The 15,632-nt window shown below is 46.3% G+C and overlaps 1 protein-coding gene across 1 annotated transcript; it reads left to right on the top strand.

The window, feature by feature from the left end:
• The first annotated feature begins 10,037 nt into the window (after positions 1–10,037).
• On the top strand, positions 10,038–15,205 carry LOC105682963 (pro-resilin). The gene is made up of 4 exons (XM_048656862.1): positions 10,038–11,920; positions 12,086–13,249; positions 13,381–14,038; positions 14,136–15,205. Exons 1-4 carry the CDS (start codon positions 11,912–11,914, stop codon positions 14,336–14,338), a joined length of 2,034 nt encoding a protein of 677 aa, XP_048512819.1. The 5' UTR covers positions 10,038–11,911; the 3' UTR covers positions 14,339–15,205.
• Positions 15,206–15,632: the final 427 nt, after the last annotated feature.

Genomic DNA, 15,632 nt, shown 5'->3' on the forward strand with positions numbered 1-15,632 from the left:
CGCAGCTTCAAAGTTTGAACAGTCGCCTCTTGCGCTTCGGTTGCCTCCAAGTTCAACGCCCGTGTCGAGATATTTTCACTTAATTGACCCTTGATGGGCACCTCGGGGCGTTCTTTCCCTCTGCGATCTGTCAATCTGAGAAATAAAAACAAAAGAGAGAGAAAAAAAAACAAAAAAGAACACGTCCACTTTCAATCTTTGATGGAACTAGAATAAAAAAAAAAAAAAAAAAAAATGATCCGAAGTTATCATCCAACTGCGGTGGGGTCGCCGTTCGATACTCGGAGTATTAAGTTGAAATTTTTGTCACATAGATATCTTGGTACTTTGGTAATACTTCTTCCGTAAGATGGTAGGAGAATTTTCGAACGTCGTAGCATTTAAGTTCGACCTTATACACCCGGAGCGACAAAATCGTTTTTTTTTTTCTATCGGCCACATCGCGCGCGGAGCTTCGCCTCGGTAACTTTCCCTTGATTGTTTAGGGATCGGAACAAAGTCCCACTTCGTATTAAAGCTGAACTACTAATACTCCGTTATTTTTTCATGGGGTACGACGGAAAGAATGAAAGAAAAGAAGAGAATTTTTCCGCATCGCCCCTGCGTTTGTCTCGGGAATTTCGCTCATCGAATCAACGTTGGTTCTTCTTTTTTCGTCCTCTCTTTTTTGTACTTTGCAATTTACAAATCTCCTCGCATTGAAAAATTTACTCTCGATCCTGAGATCTGTTTTACGGAAGAAAAAATCCAATCCGGACTCACAAGCTCGTTCGGATTAATTTACTCAGGATCAGATCGGTCGATATGCGTGGGTTCGGTGTACGACGGAAACGAAGAAAATCTAAGAACGGTGATTTTTTTCTTTCGAATGAACTAATTGTGAGCTGGAATAATGTGGAATTATATCGTGGATTGAGGCTCTTCGAAGCGAGATGAATGGCGGGGCGATAGGAGGATGAAAATTCAAAGTTCGATATATCCGGATTAGTCGCGTGGAAATTGATTGGCACGACGCAGCAATGCCACGCGACGTCGACGCTGACGCCACGCCGCGCCGCGGGCGTTCCTCTTACGCCCCGGAAGTTGGGACGGACGTAAAGCCGGAAACACGCTATTTGAACTAGGGTGTAGAGCGCGGGTTCTCCACACCCCCGGGAGTCAAACGGAATTATCTACTTCTTGGCTAACAAGTTGCCGGCTCTGGTCTATTCCCCGCATGCACCACCGGAGCGAATATCAAGTGTGTAACTATTTGACTAACGGCAGTTAACCGATCGCGATTGCAGATCGCTTGTATTTCCATGCGCTGAAATTACATTTGACAGTTAATCAAATAGAATTCGATTCATTTTCGATCTATCGACGAATCTCGCGCCACCCGATACGCTGAACCCTTTGCCGATTCTGATTACTCATCAAAATTTAAGGCTTTTCCCGACAGTTCGAACCAAAAATTAACAAGTTTTTGATTCGAAAATTCAAAATTCATGCAGATCGGCAATTGCCTCCGATTACCAGGGTTTCATAGAAACACGGTGAGGAGACCCTCCATCTTTGAATTGTGACGGAACGCTCATCTTGCGGCGTAGGTTACGACCGGCTAATCGTATCCAGGTCATTCCATTTCTCGTGACAATATGTGAGCGATTCAAGATTTCCATCACATTCCGGTGAACTTGAATAGGATTTTTTCATCGACCTTGACTCTCTACTCTCATTATCCTGGACGATGTCTTCGACACGCGCCTGTGCCGAAGGTCGTGGTTTCATCTTCGAGCGTCGCGCGGTGTGGTGTGACGTGCGCATACACCGAACACAGTGGTGGTTTCGTTGAAAGTTTATAAACGCCATATAAACGAGCCTCAATGCCACGCGAATGTGGTGGAGCTGGGCAAACACCTTGGCGAAATAATATTTTCTTCGTGTAAGTATATAAGGTAGGTAGGTAGGTAGGTAGGTATGTTCTCCGAGCTAATGTCACGTATTTTTTGCTCGGCGCACGCGATATCTGCCGACCTACCTACCTACCTACCTACCTATCTACCTACCCAACCACCTATACCATAGAAACGCGCACACCTCCAGAGGATAGCCCACCTTATATACCGTACCTGCCTTACACTCTTACCTCCGTTTTCTTCACCCCCATTGTTCCCGCAAATGCCAACGGAGCAAAACACGCGGGTTAAATGCCTAGGCTACGCTCAAATGTGACTACAAATTCCCACGTAGATATGCCAGACCCGATTAGCCTGCTACATCTATGCCATGAAATCAAAAAATGTCACAGCCCTTTTTGTTCCCTTCTATTCTATTGTACCAGCTCCTTCTTTTTTCTCTACTCGGATTTTTTTTTTTTTTGTGTTTCACTTGATAAAAATGAGCGCAAGACGAAGCCGTGGAACGAGGGGGTCGTTCTTATTTCCCGAGTTGATAAGGCCGGAGTGCAAGACTGTGAGGATGTAACTGCTTGCAGCGGACGTGAAAATAAAACGGTAGAGAAAAAGAAGGAGACACGGAGAGATAAGTTAGAGACAAAGAGGCGCGTTGCCACGGTTGAAATGTTGCTCCTTTTAATTATTCATCCGGTGACAAATGGCACCTTTGCACATGCTCTTGTATATATATGATGTAACGTAGCTCACCGCGCCGCCGTTTCTACCCCTTTGGCTCACTCCGTTCTGATGAAAATTTTACCATCATGATTTCGCCCGTAGTAACTTACCGGCCATGTTTCACGACTGTTGCGAATTTCCGTCTAGCTCTCCCTACGCTTGAAAAATGAATTTTTCGTCAAATTATTCATCACCTAACTACCGTCGGGGTAAAAGACGATGGGAAATACTGTCCCGTCACATTACGCGAGCGCTCGGGGGCCACGTCCGGTTAATTATTATCGGTGAGCGATACGAGGTCCCGAAATTTTCAATTCTGCCGGAATTCTCACTACTGAAACTCGCAGTAGGGAACTACCTTCGGGAGTCACCGTTTGGCGGGGAACACATGGATCCGTTTTTATTTCCATAATTTTTGTTCGTCCGATCCAAAAATTTTCGAACTCGAAATTCAGCTGCTTCGCCTTGTCTTTGTCGCGTGAAAAAATTCCGATTTTATCGAAAGCAGGGACCACTTCTTCGGGCGGATCATGTGGACGCCGTTCGTCATGCCATCGATGCTGATCGATGCCTTTCAACGGGTGGTCGAACGCAGACCGCGCGAACTCGCGGTTTCGAAATTATTCATAAATTATGTCTGTTTGATGCTTCAGATGTGCGTAAGGAATCGTTAAAGGTCAGGTAATGCGGGTATCGCGAGCGATCGAAGCCCCGATGTCTGAACTCCAGGTCACCGTCTATCGACATTCGTGATTCACATGCTGTACGTACGACAACGAGTTGACGGAACATCGCGATAACCGTCCAGATCATATCTCATTTATGAATGATAATTTTCGTATTTTTTTAATTTTTTTTTCTCCGAACGATCGCACGGTGCCCGTTGCACTTTTGAGTGCCGTTGACGATGAGGTTGAGTAAGCATTCAAGATTGCACCGTCGATGAACGTCGATCACGGCCGACTGGTGGTGGGTCGAAAGCGTGAAAAGGAAAATCAAAATGGAAAGTTTGAAAGGTTCGGCTCTGATTTTCAGGGATAATTCGAATGTCAATTCAACGAATCACTTGCGAAGATAAAAAACAATTGGAGAGAAATAGCCGGCGAATGATATAACAAAGAAATAAGCGAGGGGCAGGTGGTCGCTGATGCGACGTTAGATCGCACACGTTGAATGAAGAATTTCCCGGGTAGCGCGCAGGGGTCGCGATGGAAATCGCTGTGATGGATTCCCACATACGACAGTTCCTATTCAGGTTGAGGGAAGGCGACAGTTTTCGCCTCGCGGTCTCTGGACGCCGACGTGCTCCTATCTACCAATGGCCAGATATAACGCCTTTTGGTTATTGAAATCATCTCACCCTCATTCTCAGCGGTCTCTTCCCATCCATCTTCGTCCTCCTCTTCCTCTTCCTCTTTTTCACCTTTTTTTTCCTATCTCCACTTCGTAGCAGCGTGTTTACCGCGGAGATATGCCGCTGCAGAGTCGGGAAAAGCTTTTTGACCCCATGCAAGGTCACTTCAGATCGACACAAAAGAGGCCGATTTACCGAGGAAAACTTTATTTTCATACCCCCACTCCCCTCCCCCCCTCCTGAACCGTACCTCGAGCGTACGCGGTTTAATTTTTCACGCCGTTGTTGATTTGCGGGCTCTAAAATTCATGTTAGCTACTAACGTTGGCTCGGGAAAAAAAAAAAGAACAGTGTTAAACACTCAGTAAAAATTGGCTCATCAGTTATCCGCCGATTCACAGTCCAGAGCTCCCCGGTGTGCGCGAAGAAAAAAGAAAAAAAAAAAAAGAAATGGCTCGTGAGAGCAAAATGTATATGAAAACCAGCTACCCTTGCGGCCAAAATGTGCGCAGCGTCAATTAGGCGAGTACCCATAACCGTTCATCACGAGTAACACGAAGGAGGAACGAGATCATCGATTTCAGCACCGAAGCTATGAAATTCGCGTCGCATACATCGAGAGACCGATGAAGTTTTTGATAGTCTCGATATCTACCGACCATCGCTACAAAATTGGCTCCGAGATATTGTTCGTTGATTCGCGGTGCCGATCTCTTTCGTTTTCTCACTTTCTATTCGTTCAACGTATTACTCGATACGACTCTTTTCACGTGGATCATCAGTCGATTCGAGCTCTACTCGCGAATCGGATAACTACGGTTGCTAAGGTAGTTTCGCTACAGAAATCGAAGGTGCCGATCTCTTGCGACGATTTGTTTCGTCGATCTTCGAACGACGAATAGAGTGGTATTTAGTTCCTACGATTTTTGTCCGTAGGAATTATACGTCCTCGTGACTACCGATCCGATATCATCGTCCCTCGCGACCAATTTTTCCAAATATCGTTGATGATTCGCAGTAAATACTCCGCGTTTTTTTCAGTCACTCTCGCTCGATCGGGTCACGGCTCTGTCTCGAAGTATTTCGGTAAATTCTTTTAATTTGAAAGCCGATGAGGTCTCTTCTTTATTGACGTGGAAGAATAACGTTGAATCGTCGGTTGGAAGAGCTCGGGCCAAAAAAAATTGAAGAAAAATGAATCTCGCGAAAGCACTGGACATCGAATCAGGACCGCTATTCACCGGACACCATTAGAAATTTATAAGATCCCGGTTTATTCGATTTTCTTCGTTTCTCCCTCGGCCGAGAAAGTAAATACTACACGATGGGATATGAGAGCAATGAAAGGAAAAATTGAACGGAGCAGCAGGTGCTTTTGCATTATACATAATTCAGCTGTACGCTACAGCGTAAAACCTCTATCAAGAACGGACAAGGAGCGAGATTGAGGGTCGGATGTTTCACGTGTCTTTCGCTAATTTGCAGTGAAGAGGTTCGGAGAAAAGCTTGACCGTCGGGTCTCTGGTTTCCAGTCCCCGTGGGATCGTAGTTACAGATCCTCTCGGTAGTTCGGCTTTCCCCCGGTGGAACGGATCCATAGAGGAGACCCCGATGGTCTCGAAGGAAGAGCGGTTCTTGCGCACGATTGAGAAACACGTTATTCGTCAGGATTAAGGATTTCTTGCTACCTTCACCTGCACCTTCCTAGAAAAGGGATTTTTCAGTCTCCCGCCACTTTCAAAGACCCCGCGCTCGAGCTTCTCTCAGAAGCGGAACGCAACATCTATTTTCAACGATTAGCTTTCTTCCCGGCATATTCACGCTCTCAGATAAAAGCTTCGAATTCGTTGAAAACCTCTCCTTCTATACCCACAGCATCTGCAGCGCCGGAGGTAAATTTCCTTCGCGCTCGCCGGAGTCGCTGGTACATCTTCTTACCGTCGTTACGGCGTATCAAGAATCCTGTGAAAAAGGAGGCCTCACACTCGATTCGTGAAAGGCGTGCGGCTCCTCTTATGGGAAATAAAAGGAACCCGAGGGGTAACTATCCTTATTTCTCTCGTTACGAGGAGCGCGGTATTCGCTTCCAACTTTCCCGCACATTTCCACGGCAATCGTAATTAGGACAAAAATTAGCATTTTACAAAAATCGATGCGTTCCTCAGCTACCACGTCTACCCGGAGATCGGGTTTAGAATTTACCGGAGGTTCAGACGATTCCAAAAGAATGATGCGCTATGAAAATCGGCGAGAAAATAGGAGAGCACTTTTACTCGTGCAGGAACTCGGTAAGACGTAGGCGTCGTTTACCCTCTAAAATATTGCGCTCATATAGGTACAACCGTATATGAGGAGAGGTTTCTCTCTCGCTCGCGATATACGGGGGGATCGAGGAAGAGGTTGAAGTTACATCCAATATCCAAGCGCGGTACGTGCTGCCTCAGAAAAAGGAACGTTTGCTTCACCTGTCACTACGAGAAGTGAAGTTTCCTCGCGGTAAGCATAAACCACGAGTAAACGTGAAAGAAACGAAAAATTGCACTCTGAAATACCGGAGAGTTTCGATTTTTATTTTTATTTTTATTTATTTATTTTTTTTGTTCATTTCGAGCACCGGGCAAAATAAGAAATCGTTAATGATGTAAATTTTCGGAATAGACACGCCGTACGTGGAATATCGAATAGTGATTTCGGTTGCTTTGGATGCGGCGTGCATCGAAATCGCTGATGTATCGACGTTTCCGTATAACAATGAAAATCTGAAGATCATATGTTATTCGGCGTACGTGTTACGAGAGCGCGTACCTTTCGGGGATATTGAATATCTCCCCCGGCATACCGTAGTCTATAGTTTCACGACCCGCGATCCGAATCAAAGAAACCGTTCTAAATGGAAAATTCGAACTCTCCCAACTGCATCATTCAATTTCAAAAGTCTACTCGCAACGCCCCCGCTCTGCTTCACGACTCTTCGCAAAAAATTGTCGCAAAAACCTGTCGAGCAGATTTTCATGCCGCTCGATATCCGAACGAGTCATTTTCGGACGAAAATTCGGTCGTGCGGGCTCTCATTTTGCTTCTGCAGGATTACCAGCGTCTCAGAGCGGCGCGAATGAGTTATTCTGACGCTTCGTTTCAACTGCGATGCGCGTGGGACGCCCGCGAGTTTTAGAATGCGTCCGGAGCTCGAGGTATCCCGGGTATTTATTCGGTCCATCATCTGGCGCGGATCGAGTAGGGGTGTCGCAATCCTGGATAGAGGCGTTTATATACAGATGGTGTGGATGAGAAGATCTGTACGTACGTCGGATGCTCTAAATTACTCACTTACATAGGATTGCTATAAGCGACGAAGTTCTCCGGACGTATATCGTAGCATCAACGGTTCTTTCTTACACCGACTTGTGCAAGGACGAACTCGTCCCATTGTAGCCGGTTACAAATCCGGCATTTTTATTTGAAATTTTCTCGATCGACGTTATTTGAATTCGATTAAATCTTGCGGGACTATTTCACGTCCTATCGCAAATCGGACGGATGAGAATTTTCACCATATACGAAAATCGGGATCATTACGATCTCGCTGAAAGCCACAACTATTTGGATCATATATTATTAACAGTTGCAAATTTTCTTCACGGTAAACATTTACCAAATAAAGCAGTATGCGATTAACCGCGAGCGTTTCTTCGAGATGAGAGTGGCGGTACTTAACCTTGGAAATATATAAAACAGCTCGAACTACAATGCGTACCTTCGTAATACCTGAGTCAGAACGAATCTACCGATCCAACTGTCTCCAATAGGGTATACGACCGCTGAACGCGTAGACCTCAGTGTCCCATTCCTTTCGATTCATATTTTTAATCCAGTTGATGCGACGGACGATCTACTTTGCCTATCTGCCCTCTTAAGGTGAGTATACATCTGGAACGAACGCGTATCCAGAGGGAACGTTGGTTGAGGTGATTAAAAATCATGGAAACCGATTTGCTCGTAACCTCTCGTCCACGACCTTGAATTTTTCCCAGCATTCGCGACCCTTCGATCCACCGGTTAGACGGCACTACGACAGCAGAACGCAAAAAATTCTCGCTAACCGGCAAAAAACTTTGTCTTCTCCTTTTACGGAGCTCAGAAATTACGCGAGCCACGTCGTACTACTGTGTAACTGCTCTGTGTGATTCTTGGATAAAATTTGCCTCCACACATATCAGAAAAATAATTCTACCCGTACCCTCCGCGATAATTATCCCACGATCGTGTGATGTGGGCCGCGGTAAATGAAGAGGCGTTCAATTAGTCGTATGCATTGAACGCGTGATTTTCCATCTCATGACGGTTTCGAATATCATTATTATGTGAGCGCCGGTAATATACGTTGGAATTATATTTCTGTACGTATGAAACGTAAGCGGAACGCCGCAGCTTCGCCCGCGTTCGCGCCTCTACGCCGGTACTACGACGACGATGACGACTACGAAGAATGATCTCCTTTGCGAAATCGATGACGATCCAGACCAGGATGCTGCGGCACAGCTGGCGACAATATGGAAAGGTGTGGGTGGTTATTGTCGACGCTATAGAAATGTACACAACGTTTATACAGTTGCGAAACAACTCGCAATTCTCCCATAGGTATAAACTCGCCGCGCTACAGTCCGACCGAACTACTAATTGTAACTAAAATGGCCCCGCAAATTATCCATTCTATCAAACCGAACCGATTCCAAGTTACCCTCAATTTGGCTCCTCTGGATTTGACCGGGAGTGTCAGCAGCGGTTCTCACTCGCGAAAATCCATTACCCTCACACTTCTGCTACCTCGATTATAATTGGCGTAAAAATAATCTCCCGTTTCACGATAGTGTAATCGTTCGATCGCGACGCGATGGATACGGAGCGTAATAACAACATATATCGTCCCGATATCGAAATACGTACGTTTCAGATGAATACGAACACCGCGGATGGAAAGCATCGACATCACAGATGTGCTTCTGCTCCGGTATACCTATTGCGAGGTAATTTATGCGAGCGCATCTATGGCATCGGTTTATTATTTGCGTCATTCTATACGCGGCGTCTCCTCCGCTGTATGTCGAGCAAATTCGCATTTCTACAACAACCCCGCATCACCCCGTGCCATCGGCTCGAACTGTTATGGAAATGTCGTGGTGGAAAAAAAAAAAAAAAAAAAAAAAAAATGACAATAATCACGATAATAATATAATGACAAGGATATTAATATCGTCGATAAAAATAATTACAGCGGTGGATATCGATGTCACATGCCGGGGTATACCCCATGCGAGAGTCGGGTTTTCCAATATTTAATGAGATCGGAGAGACAATAAAAAAAGGTGGGTCGATAATACGAATCCCCGGTACTCGGAAGAGGAAAAAAATATGTAACCCGGACTCCGAAATATCCTGCCGAATTTCGGGGCTCTAGATCTTTTATGAAAAGTTATACGATTCGAAATTATTCTACCATAGCATCGCGTTTGTAAGTATTCCGCTAATGCGATAAACTCATCTCTTCGGTTACCTTTTTTTTTCCGTTCTTTCTTCGACTTTTTTTCACCGTCAGTTTTACTTCATGAAATTCTATGCTCTCGTCCTTATCTCAGCTTCGCAGATTGCCACTGCTCGGAGCTCTTTTTCTTTTCCCTCTACTTCGCCTTCCCCCCCCCCTCTCCATACCCGAATAGTTTTACGACTTCGAACGTAGTTCCGAATTATTTTGACGAGCGAAGGTCCTCCGGACCAACGATTCGGTGTGGAGAGTTCTTCTTCTCGAAAAAATGATAATTTTTAACTCAAAGAAATAATTTCTCCGATGCACCAGATTCTAGAGGTACGACGTCCGGTTACCGAAATTATACTCAATCTGTACATTTGAAGTAACTTTGAGAAGCGGTCCTAAAACTTAATCGTTTCACGCGATTAATTTATGTGTACTTAAAGAAATGTGCGTACATTTCATGTACAGGTAAATGAAATATAGCGCGCGCGCGGCACTTGCACAACAATATAGGATTGAGTCATTAAGTCCATCGACTCATCGTTGCTGCTGCTGCTGCTGTTGCTGCCGCTGCCGCTGCTGCTGCTGCTTTTGCTGTTAATGCATTTTACATACCTGTACTAAGGTACGATGAGATGCTTAACTAGACCGGCGTATCTGAGCGAAATCTTATAAATCAAAGCCGGCCTCACCATATCGTTACATAAGTACATGGAGGAAGAGTATTACAGCGTGGAGCAAATATAAGGAGGAATGTTAGGTACTTCTCACAGACATGAATCCCAATTCTTTTTTCCTCGTCGTTTTATTTCAGTTTCAGTTTTAATTTTTTTCTTTTTTTTTTTCTCTCGTTTTTTCTCCTCCGTCTCATTTTATAATCCTCCGTAAGTATCAGCTGCGCGGGGCGACTGGAGGGGCTCCAGGAGTATGGGATGAAAAGTGAATCTCCTCGGATCATGCGACCGCTGCTTACAAGCGCTCGGCATCCCGTACATCTGACCTAGTGTTTTCCTTAGGCTACTTTCATACCGAATTATACCTATTTATAACTCACCCACGTAATCGAACGCGAACGGCGTATCGCGAGTACATCATCGGGTCGCGCCGCGCGTTCGTTGGAAAAAAAGGAAACCGGAGAACAGATTTTCGATTTTCTTATTCTCGAAGCCAAACAAGTTGCGAAGGAAGAGGAAAAGAAATGAGAGTGTATGAAATATATGAAATAGTGACGGTCGTAGAGATTCACGCATTGTTGTGAAAAGGCAGTCGGCTCCCGATCGAGCGAGCAAAAAAGGTAAACGTGGAGAAATGAGGGGATCCCGAATTTTTCAGAATTCACATCAAAGAAGTGGGAAAATATTTTTTCCCGATACAACACCCGAGATCAAGGGAACGCGAAATGAGCTGCATGATTCGCTAGCGCAATCTACGCTTCTTTTGAAAGGAGAAAATTTTCAGGAAAAGAAAGAAAGTGATATTAATAATTCCGTGAAATTATTCGGCTTCTGCCCCCCCACGGCCGGGAAAGAGACAGCGAATTTTGTCCATAATACATACCGGGTATATGGCTTTGAGCGCGCGACTATACGTAACTTGCCGGTGTAAGAGGTTCGCAGTTTCGGATAAACTTGCTATAACTTAAACTTACTTAACCCAATTACCTGCGACTAGCTTCCCTACCACCTGATGCGGTACTTGCTTATCTTTATTTACACACACGAGCCACGTAATCAATTATTCAGAGTTGAGAGATGACGAGGAAAAAACGAGACAATCGCATCGAACGAGAAAAGCTCCGAAAATTGTCGAAAATCCGTAACAACGCGTCGTTTAATGTTCCCGCATCTTATCGCTCGTAGATAAAATCAAAAATGGAGAAAATTGTGGATATTTTCAGTGGAGATTATTATTTTTTTTTTTCCCCCGTTACCATAACGTAATTGCATACGACGAAGGAAGGAGGGAAAAAAAAAATATAGACCGTGTATGCTGCGAGGCAAACGTGTAATCGGGTCTCGCAACGCGAGCTGCTCGCACGATCCGTATAGGTGACGACGTCTTCGATGTCTTTGAGCGGTTGTCTTTATCCCCGCCACACGGTTTTAACGAGTGTTACTACCACTCGAAGCACAATACACCCACAAATATACTGGAAAGAAATGGATAGACTGTGTAAATATATTTGCCCGCACTGCACGAAATCCCTGATCACGGATCACGGATGAGAATCGGGGTGTATATAAGGACGATTTTATCCAAGGGTTTTATCATTCACTCGATACCACTCGGTGGCGCAGGCTCATCCTTGGAATACAAGGTAACCTCCTGAGTCGCGGATCCGCCGCAAAACGTGTGACGATCTGATCATTGAGTAACCGTGTTCGTCTATACATAGAGTTTCGAAAAATCGTGGCGATGTTTAAGGTGAGTTTGTATTTTTATTTACTCGAAATTTTCGAAAACTTCCAAGTTGAACACTAAGTTCCGAATGTCTGAATTGAAAACTGTCAGACTTCTTTGGCATTCGTTATCAAAATGTTTTCATAACTTTTTCTGCTTTTCAAATTGTTCGTACGATTGATTTTCCAGTGCGTCTTGGCGACCGCCGTTTTGGCGTTAGCTCTCGCTAGGCCAGAACCTCCGGTAAACTCCTATTTACCACCGGGCAGAGGTGGTCCTGGTGGGGGTGGTGGGGGTGGCGGTAGTGGACCTCCGTCGAGTCAATACGGAGCACCAGGTTTCGGGGGTGGTTCCGGTTCCGGTAACGGAGGTAACGGCGGTTTCGGCAGCGGTGGTGCAGCCGGCAGACCTTCGAGCAGCTACGGAGCTCCTGGGGCCGGAGGAAACGGAGGTGGATTCGGAGGAGGTGAAAATGGAGGCGGCGGTAGCGGTGGAAGACCGTCGAGCAGCTACGGTGCCCCAGGAGCAGGTGGAAGTGGAGGTGGAGGTGGAGGTGGCGGTAGCGGTGGAAGACCGTCGAGTAGCTACGGTGCCCCAGGAGCAGGTGGAAATGGAGGATTTGGAAGCGCAGGAGGATTCGGCGGTGGAAGCGGGGGTGGAAGACCATCCGACAGTTACGGGGCACCTGGTGCCGGAGGCGGTGGCAACGGATTCGGTGGGGCAGGCAATGGAAATGGGGGTGGTAACGGAAGACCGTCCAGCAGCTACGGACCTCCTGGTGCCGGGGGTAGCGGAGGCGGATTCGGAGGAAGTGGAGGAAGCGGTGGAAACGGTGGCGGTAGACCTTCCAGCAGCTACGGTGCTCCTGGTTCGGGAGGTGGTAATAACGGTGGATTCGGGGGAGGTGGAAGTGGAAACGGAGGCAGAAGACCGTCCGACAGTTACGGAGCTCCCAATGCAGGAGGGTCAGGCGGAGGCTTCGGCGGAGGAGCAAACGGGGGTGGAAGACCGTCGAGTAACTACGGAGCTCCTGGTGCCGGAGGTAACGGAGGTGGATTCGGAGGAAGTGGAGGAAGTGGTGGAAACGGTGGCGGCAGACCTTCCAGCAACTACGGAGCTCCTGGCGCAGGTGGCAACGGCGGATCCGGAAGAAACGGCGGTGGCACACCTTCGAGTAGCTACGGACCTCCGAACGTGGGTGGCAACACCGGTGGCGGAGGATTCGGAGGTGGTGACGGTGGAAGTAACGGCTACTCTTCCGGAGGACCTGGTGGAAACGGTGGTGGTTTCGGCGGTGGTAGCGGCAACAATGGTGGTGGAAGCGGAGGTTACGGAAGCGGTGGCGAAGAAAATGTGAGTAGCTCAGGTGTAAAGATCTTTTCTTCGACAGAAGAGTTTCCCTACGCTGTACTAGAAAGTAGTATATTGGATGTACGGCTTGAGAATACGGACATCTGCAAGTCTTTACTGTCTCCAAATTTCAGGAACCAGCCAAATACGAGTTCTCGTACGAAGTTAAGGACGACGAGTCCGGGAGCAACTTCGGTCATACCGAAACCCGCGACGGCGACAGAGCCCAGGGTGAATTCAACGTCTTGTTACCGGACGGCAGGAAGCAAATCGTCGAATACGAAGCCGATCAGGACGGTTTCAAGCCTCAGATAAGATACGAAGGCGAGGCTAACGACGGAGGATACGGTTCCGGTGGTCCAGGAGGCAACGGTGGAGGCAGCGGAGGTGGTTCAGGTGGAAACGGTGGATATCCCTCGGGAGGTCCAGGTGGAAACGGTGGCGGAGGATTCGGCGGCGGTAGCGGGGGCGGCAACGGTGGTTATCCCTCAGGAGGTCCGGGTGGGAACAGCGGCGGGGGATTCGGAGGTGGTAACGGTGGTGGAAACGGTGGCTATCCCTCAGGAGGTCCGGGTGGTAACGGTGGCGGAGGATTCGGAGGCGGCAGCGGGGGTGGAAACGGTGGCTACTCGTCAGGAGGGCCAAGTGGAGGTGGAAATGGCGGCGGGTTCGGAGGAGGTAACGGAGGTGGATTCGGTGGGGGATCAGGTGGTGGCGGAGGATATCCTTCCAGAGGTCAGAACGGCGGAGGAAACGGAGGCGGCTTCGGGAGCGGTGGAAGCGGAGGAAACGGTGAGTCGAGCATCACAAATACATGGAATTTTTCACCGGGCGAAATTTTCGGTGTAAATATTTTTGAGCACGACAAAAACTGCGATCAATTTCCCAGGAGGCTACTCGTCCGGCGGTCCGAGCGGAGGTAACGGGGGATCCGGATTCGGAGGTGGTCGCGGTTCGGGAGGAGGTTCAGGTGGAAACGGTAACGGAAACGGTGGTTATCCTTCCGGGGGTCCTAGCGGGGGTGGTAACGGCAATGGCTATCCATCAGGCAGCGGAGGTGACGCGGCGTCAAATGGCGGGTATCAGTACTAATTCCATAGTTAAATAAATAATAATATGTTATCGTTAAATTTGAATCACGTATGATAAACGTTACGGAAGAGACACGAACTTATCAAAGGATTAACTTATTACTTCGTTATACAACATGTGACCATGTGATTATACAACATACATTATTATTCGATAGGTAACATGCGATCTTTCATATAACGCAACGAATCTCGACCCGACTACGGGCTATTGCAAATGATGTTTTTTTCTTTTTTTTTTTTTTGTTTATCATCATCCTCGTTATCTCTCAAACGTAAACTTGTCAATCCAAATCTTGATCTCGATCTACGAGGCCCCGAAGGGGTGTTCTGTAACAACCTCGAGGCGTTCGCGAGAAATTCTCGAACCGAGGTAGATATATACGCATGTATTGTACGTACATATACATGTTGTTATACATATACGTTACTTTATTTGTCAATCGAGTGCTGCTGCTTCTTGTTGTTTTTTTTTTTTTTTATTTCATTCGTATCTTCCTTTCTTCTATTTCATCACCGTTACTTTTACACCGCGAATGTGATGCTTCTGTCGTTGCGTCAGACCACCTGATAATGTACGGAAAAACGGTATATTGGTAGTTTATTCGTATTTCAAGTAATCGTCGAACTCTCATCCGCAAACGAACAATACGCATGTGTTCTAAATTTGTCAAAATGAATGACACGGCAGGTGTCATCGTTCACCTAGTTTATGCTTATGAGTTGTGACCCTGAAAATCGTTGTTGCGATCACCATACGTATACGCACTCGCATATGTAAACCAGACAAATACCTACATGCCATATACTTATTATATATTCTATGTACCTCCGTGAATAATAAACACACGAAGCTAATTATCACAAACTTTTCCAATCTCAAAATCAGCCCGAAACCAAAAAAAAATTCAACCCCATACAGCTGCCGAAAATTCGATTTCCATACTTCGCTCTGTTGTCTCGTACTGCGGGGTGGAGTTCGTTTGTTAAAAACGATCGAATTTTCAAAATAATCAATGAAAATAATTAACGCACGAGAGTGGTTGTTGGCACGAGTCGAACGGAGACAGAAGAAATAACGTGAAATTAGTAATTTCAAATCGTCAGCTACATTGCAACGATAGAAACTAAATTCCAAAGGTCTTATTCTACTTTCAATATTTCAATATACCTGAAACTAACATGCGGTAAGAAATTTGCGTCATTCCATTTCCACCGTACGGCATACAATACGTAATACCGATGAAATACATATATTCCTTTGTTACTCTAATGGGTAAATTAAATTTTTATTT

The sequence above is a fragment of the Athalia rosae genome, chromosome 6, assembly GCF_917208135.1.
Source record: "Athalia rosae chromosome 6, iyAthRosa1.1, whole genome shotgun sequence".
Lineage (NCBI taxonomy): Eukaryota > Metazoa > Arthropoda > Insecta > Hymenoptera > Athaliidae > Athalia > Athalia rosae.

Coding starts and splice junctions, on each gene's coding strand:
- LOC105682963 (XM_048656862.1), top strand. Junction 13,250..13,380: donor GAAGCGGTGGCGAAGAAAAT/GTGAGTAGCTCA, acceptor TCCAAATTTCAG/GAACCAGCCAAATACGAGTT. Junction 14,039..14,135: donor CGGTGGAAGCGGAGGAAACG/GTGAGTCGAGCA, acceptor TCAATTTCCCAG/GAGGCTACTCGTCCGGCGGT.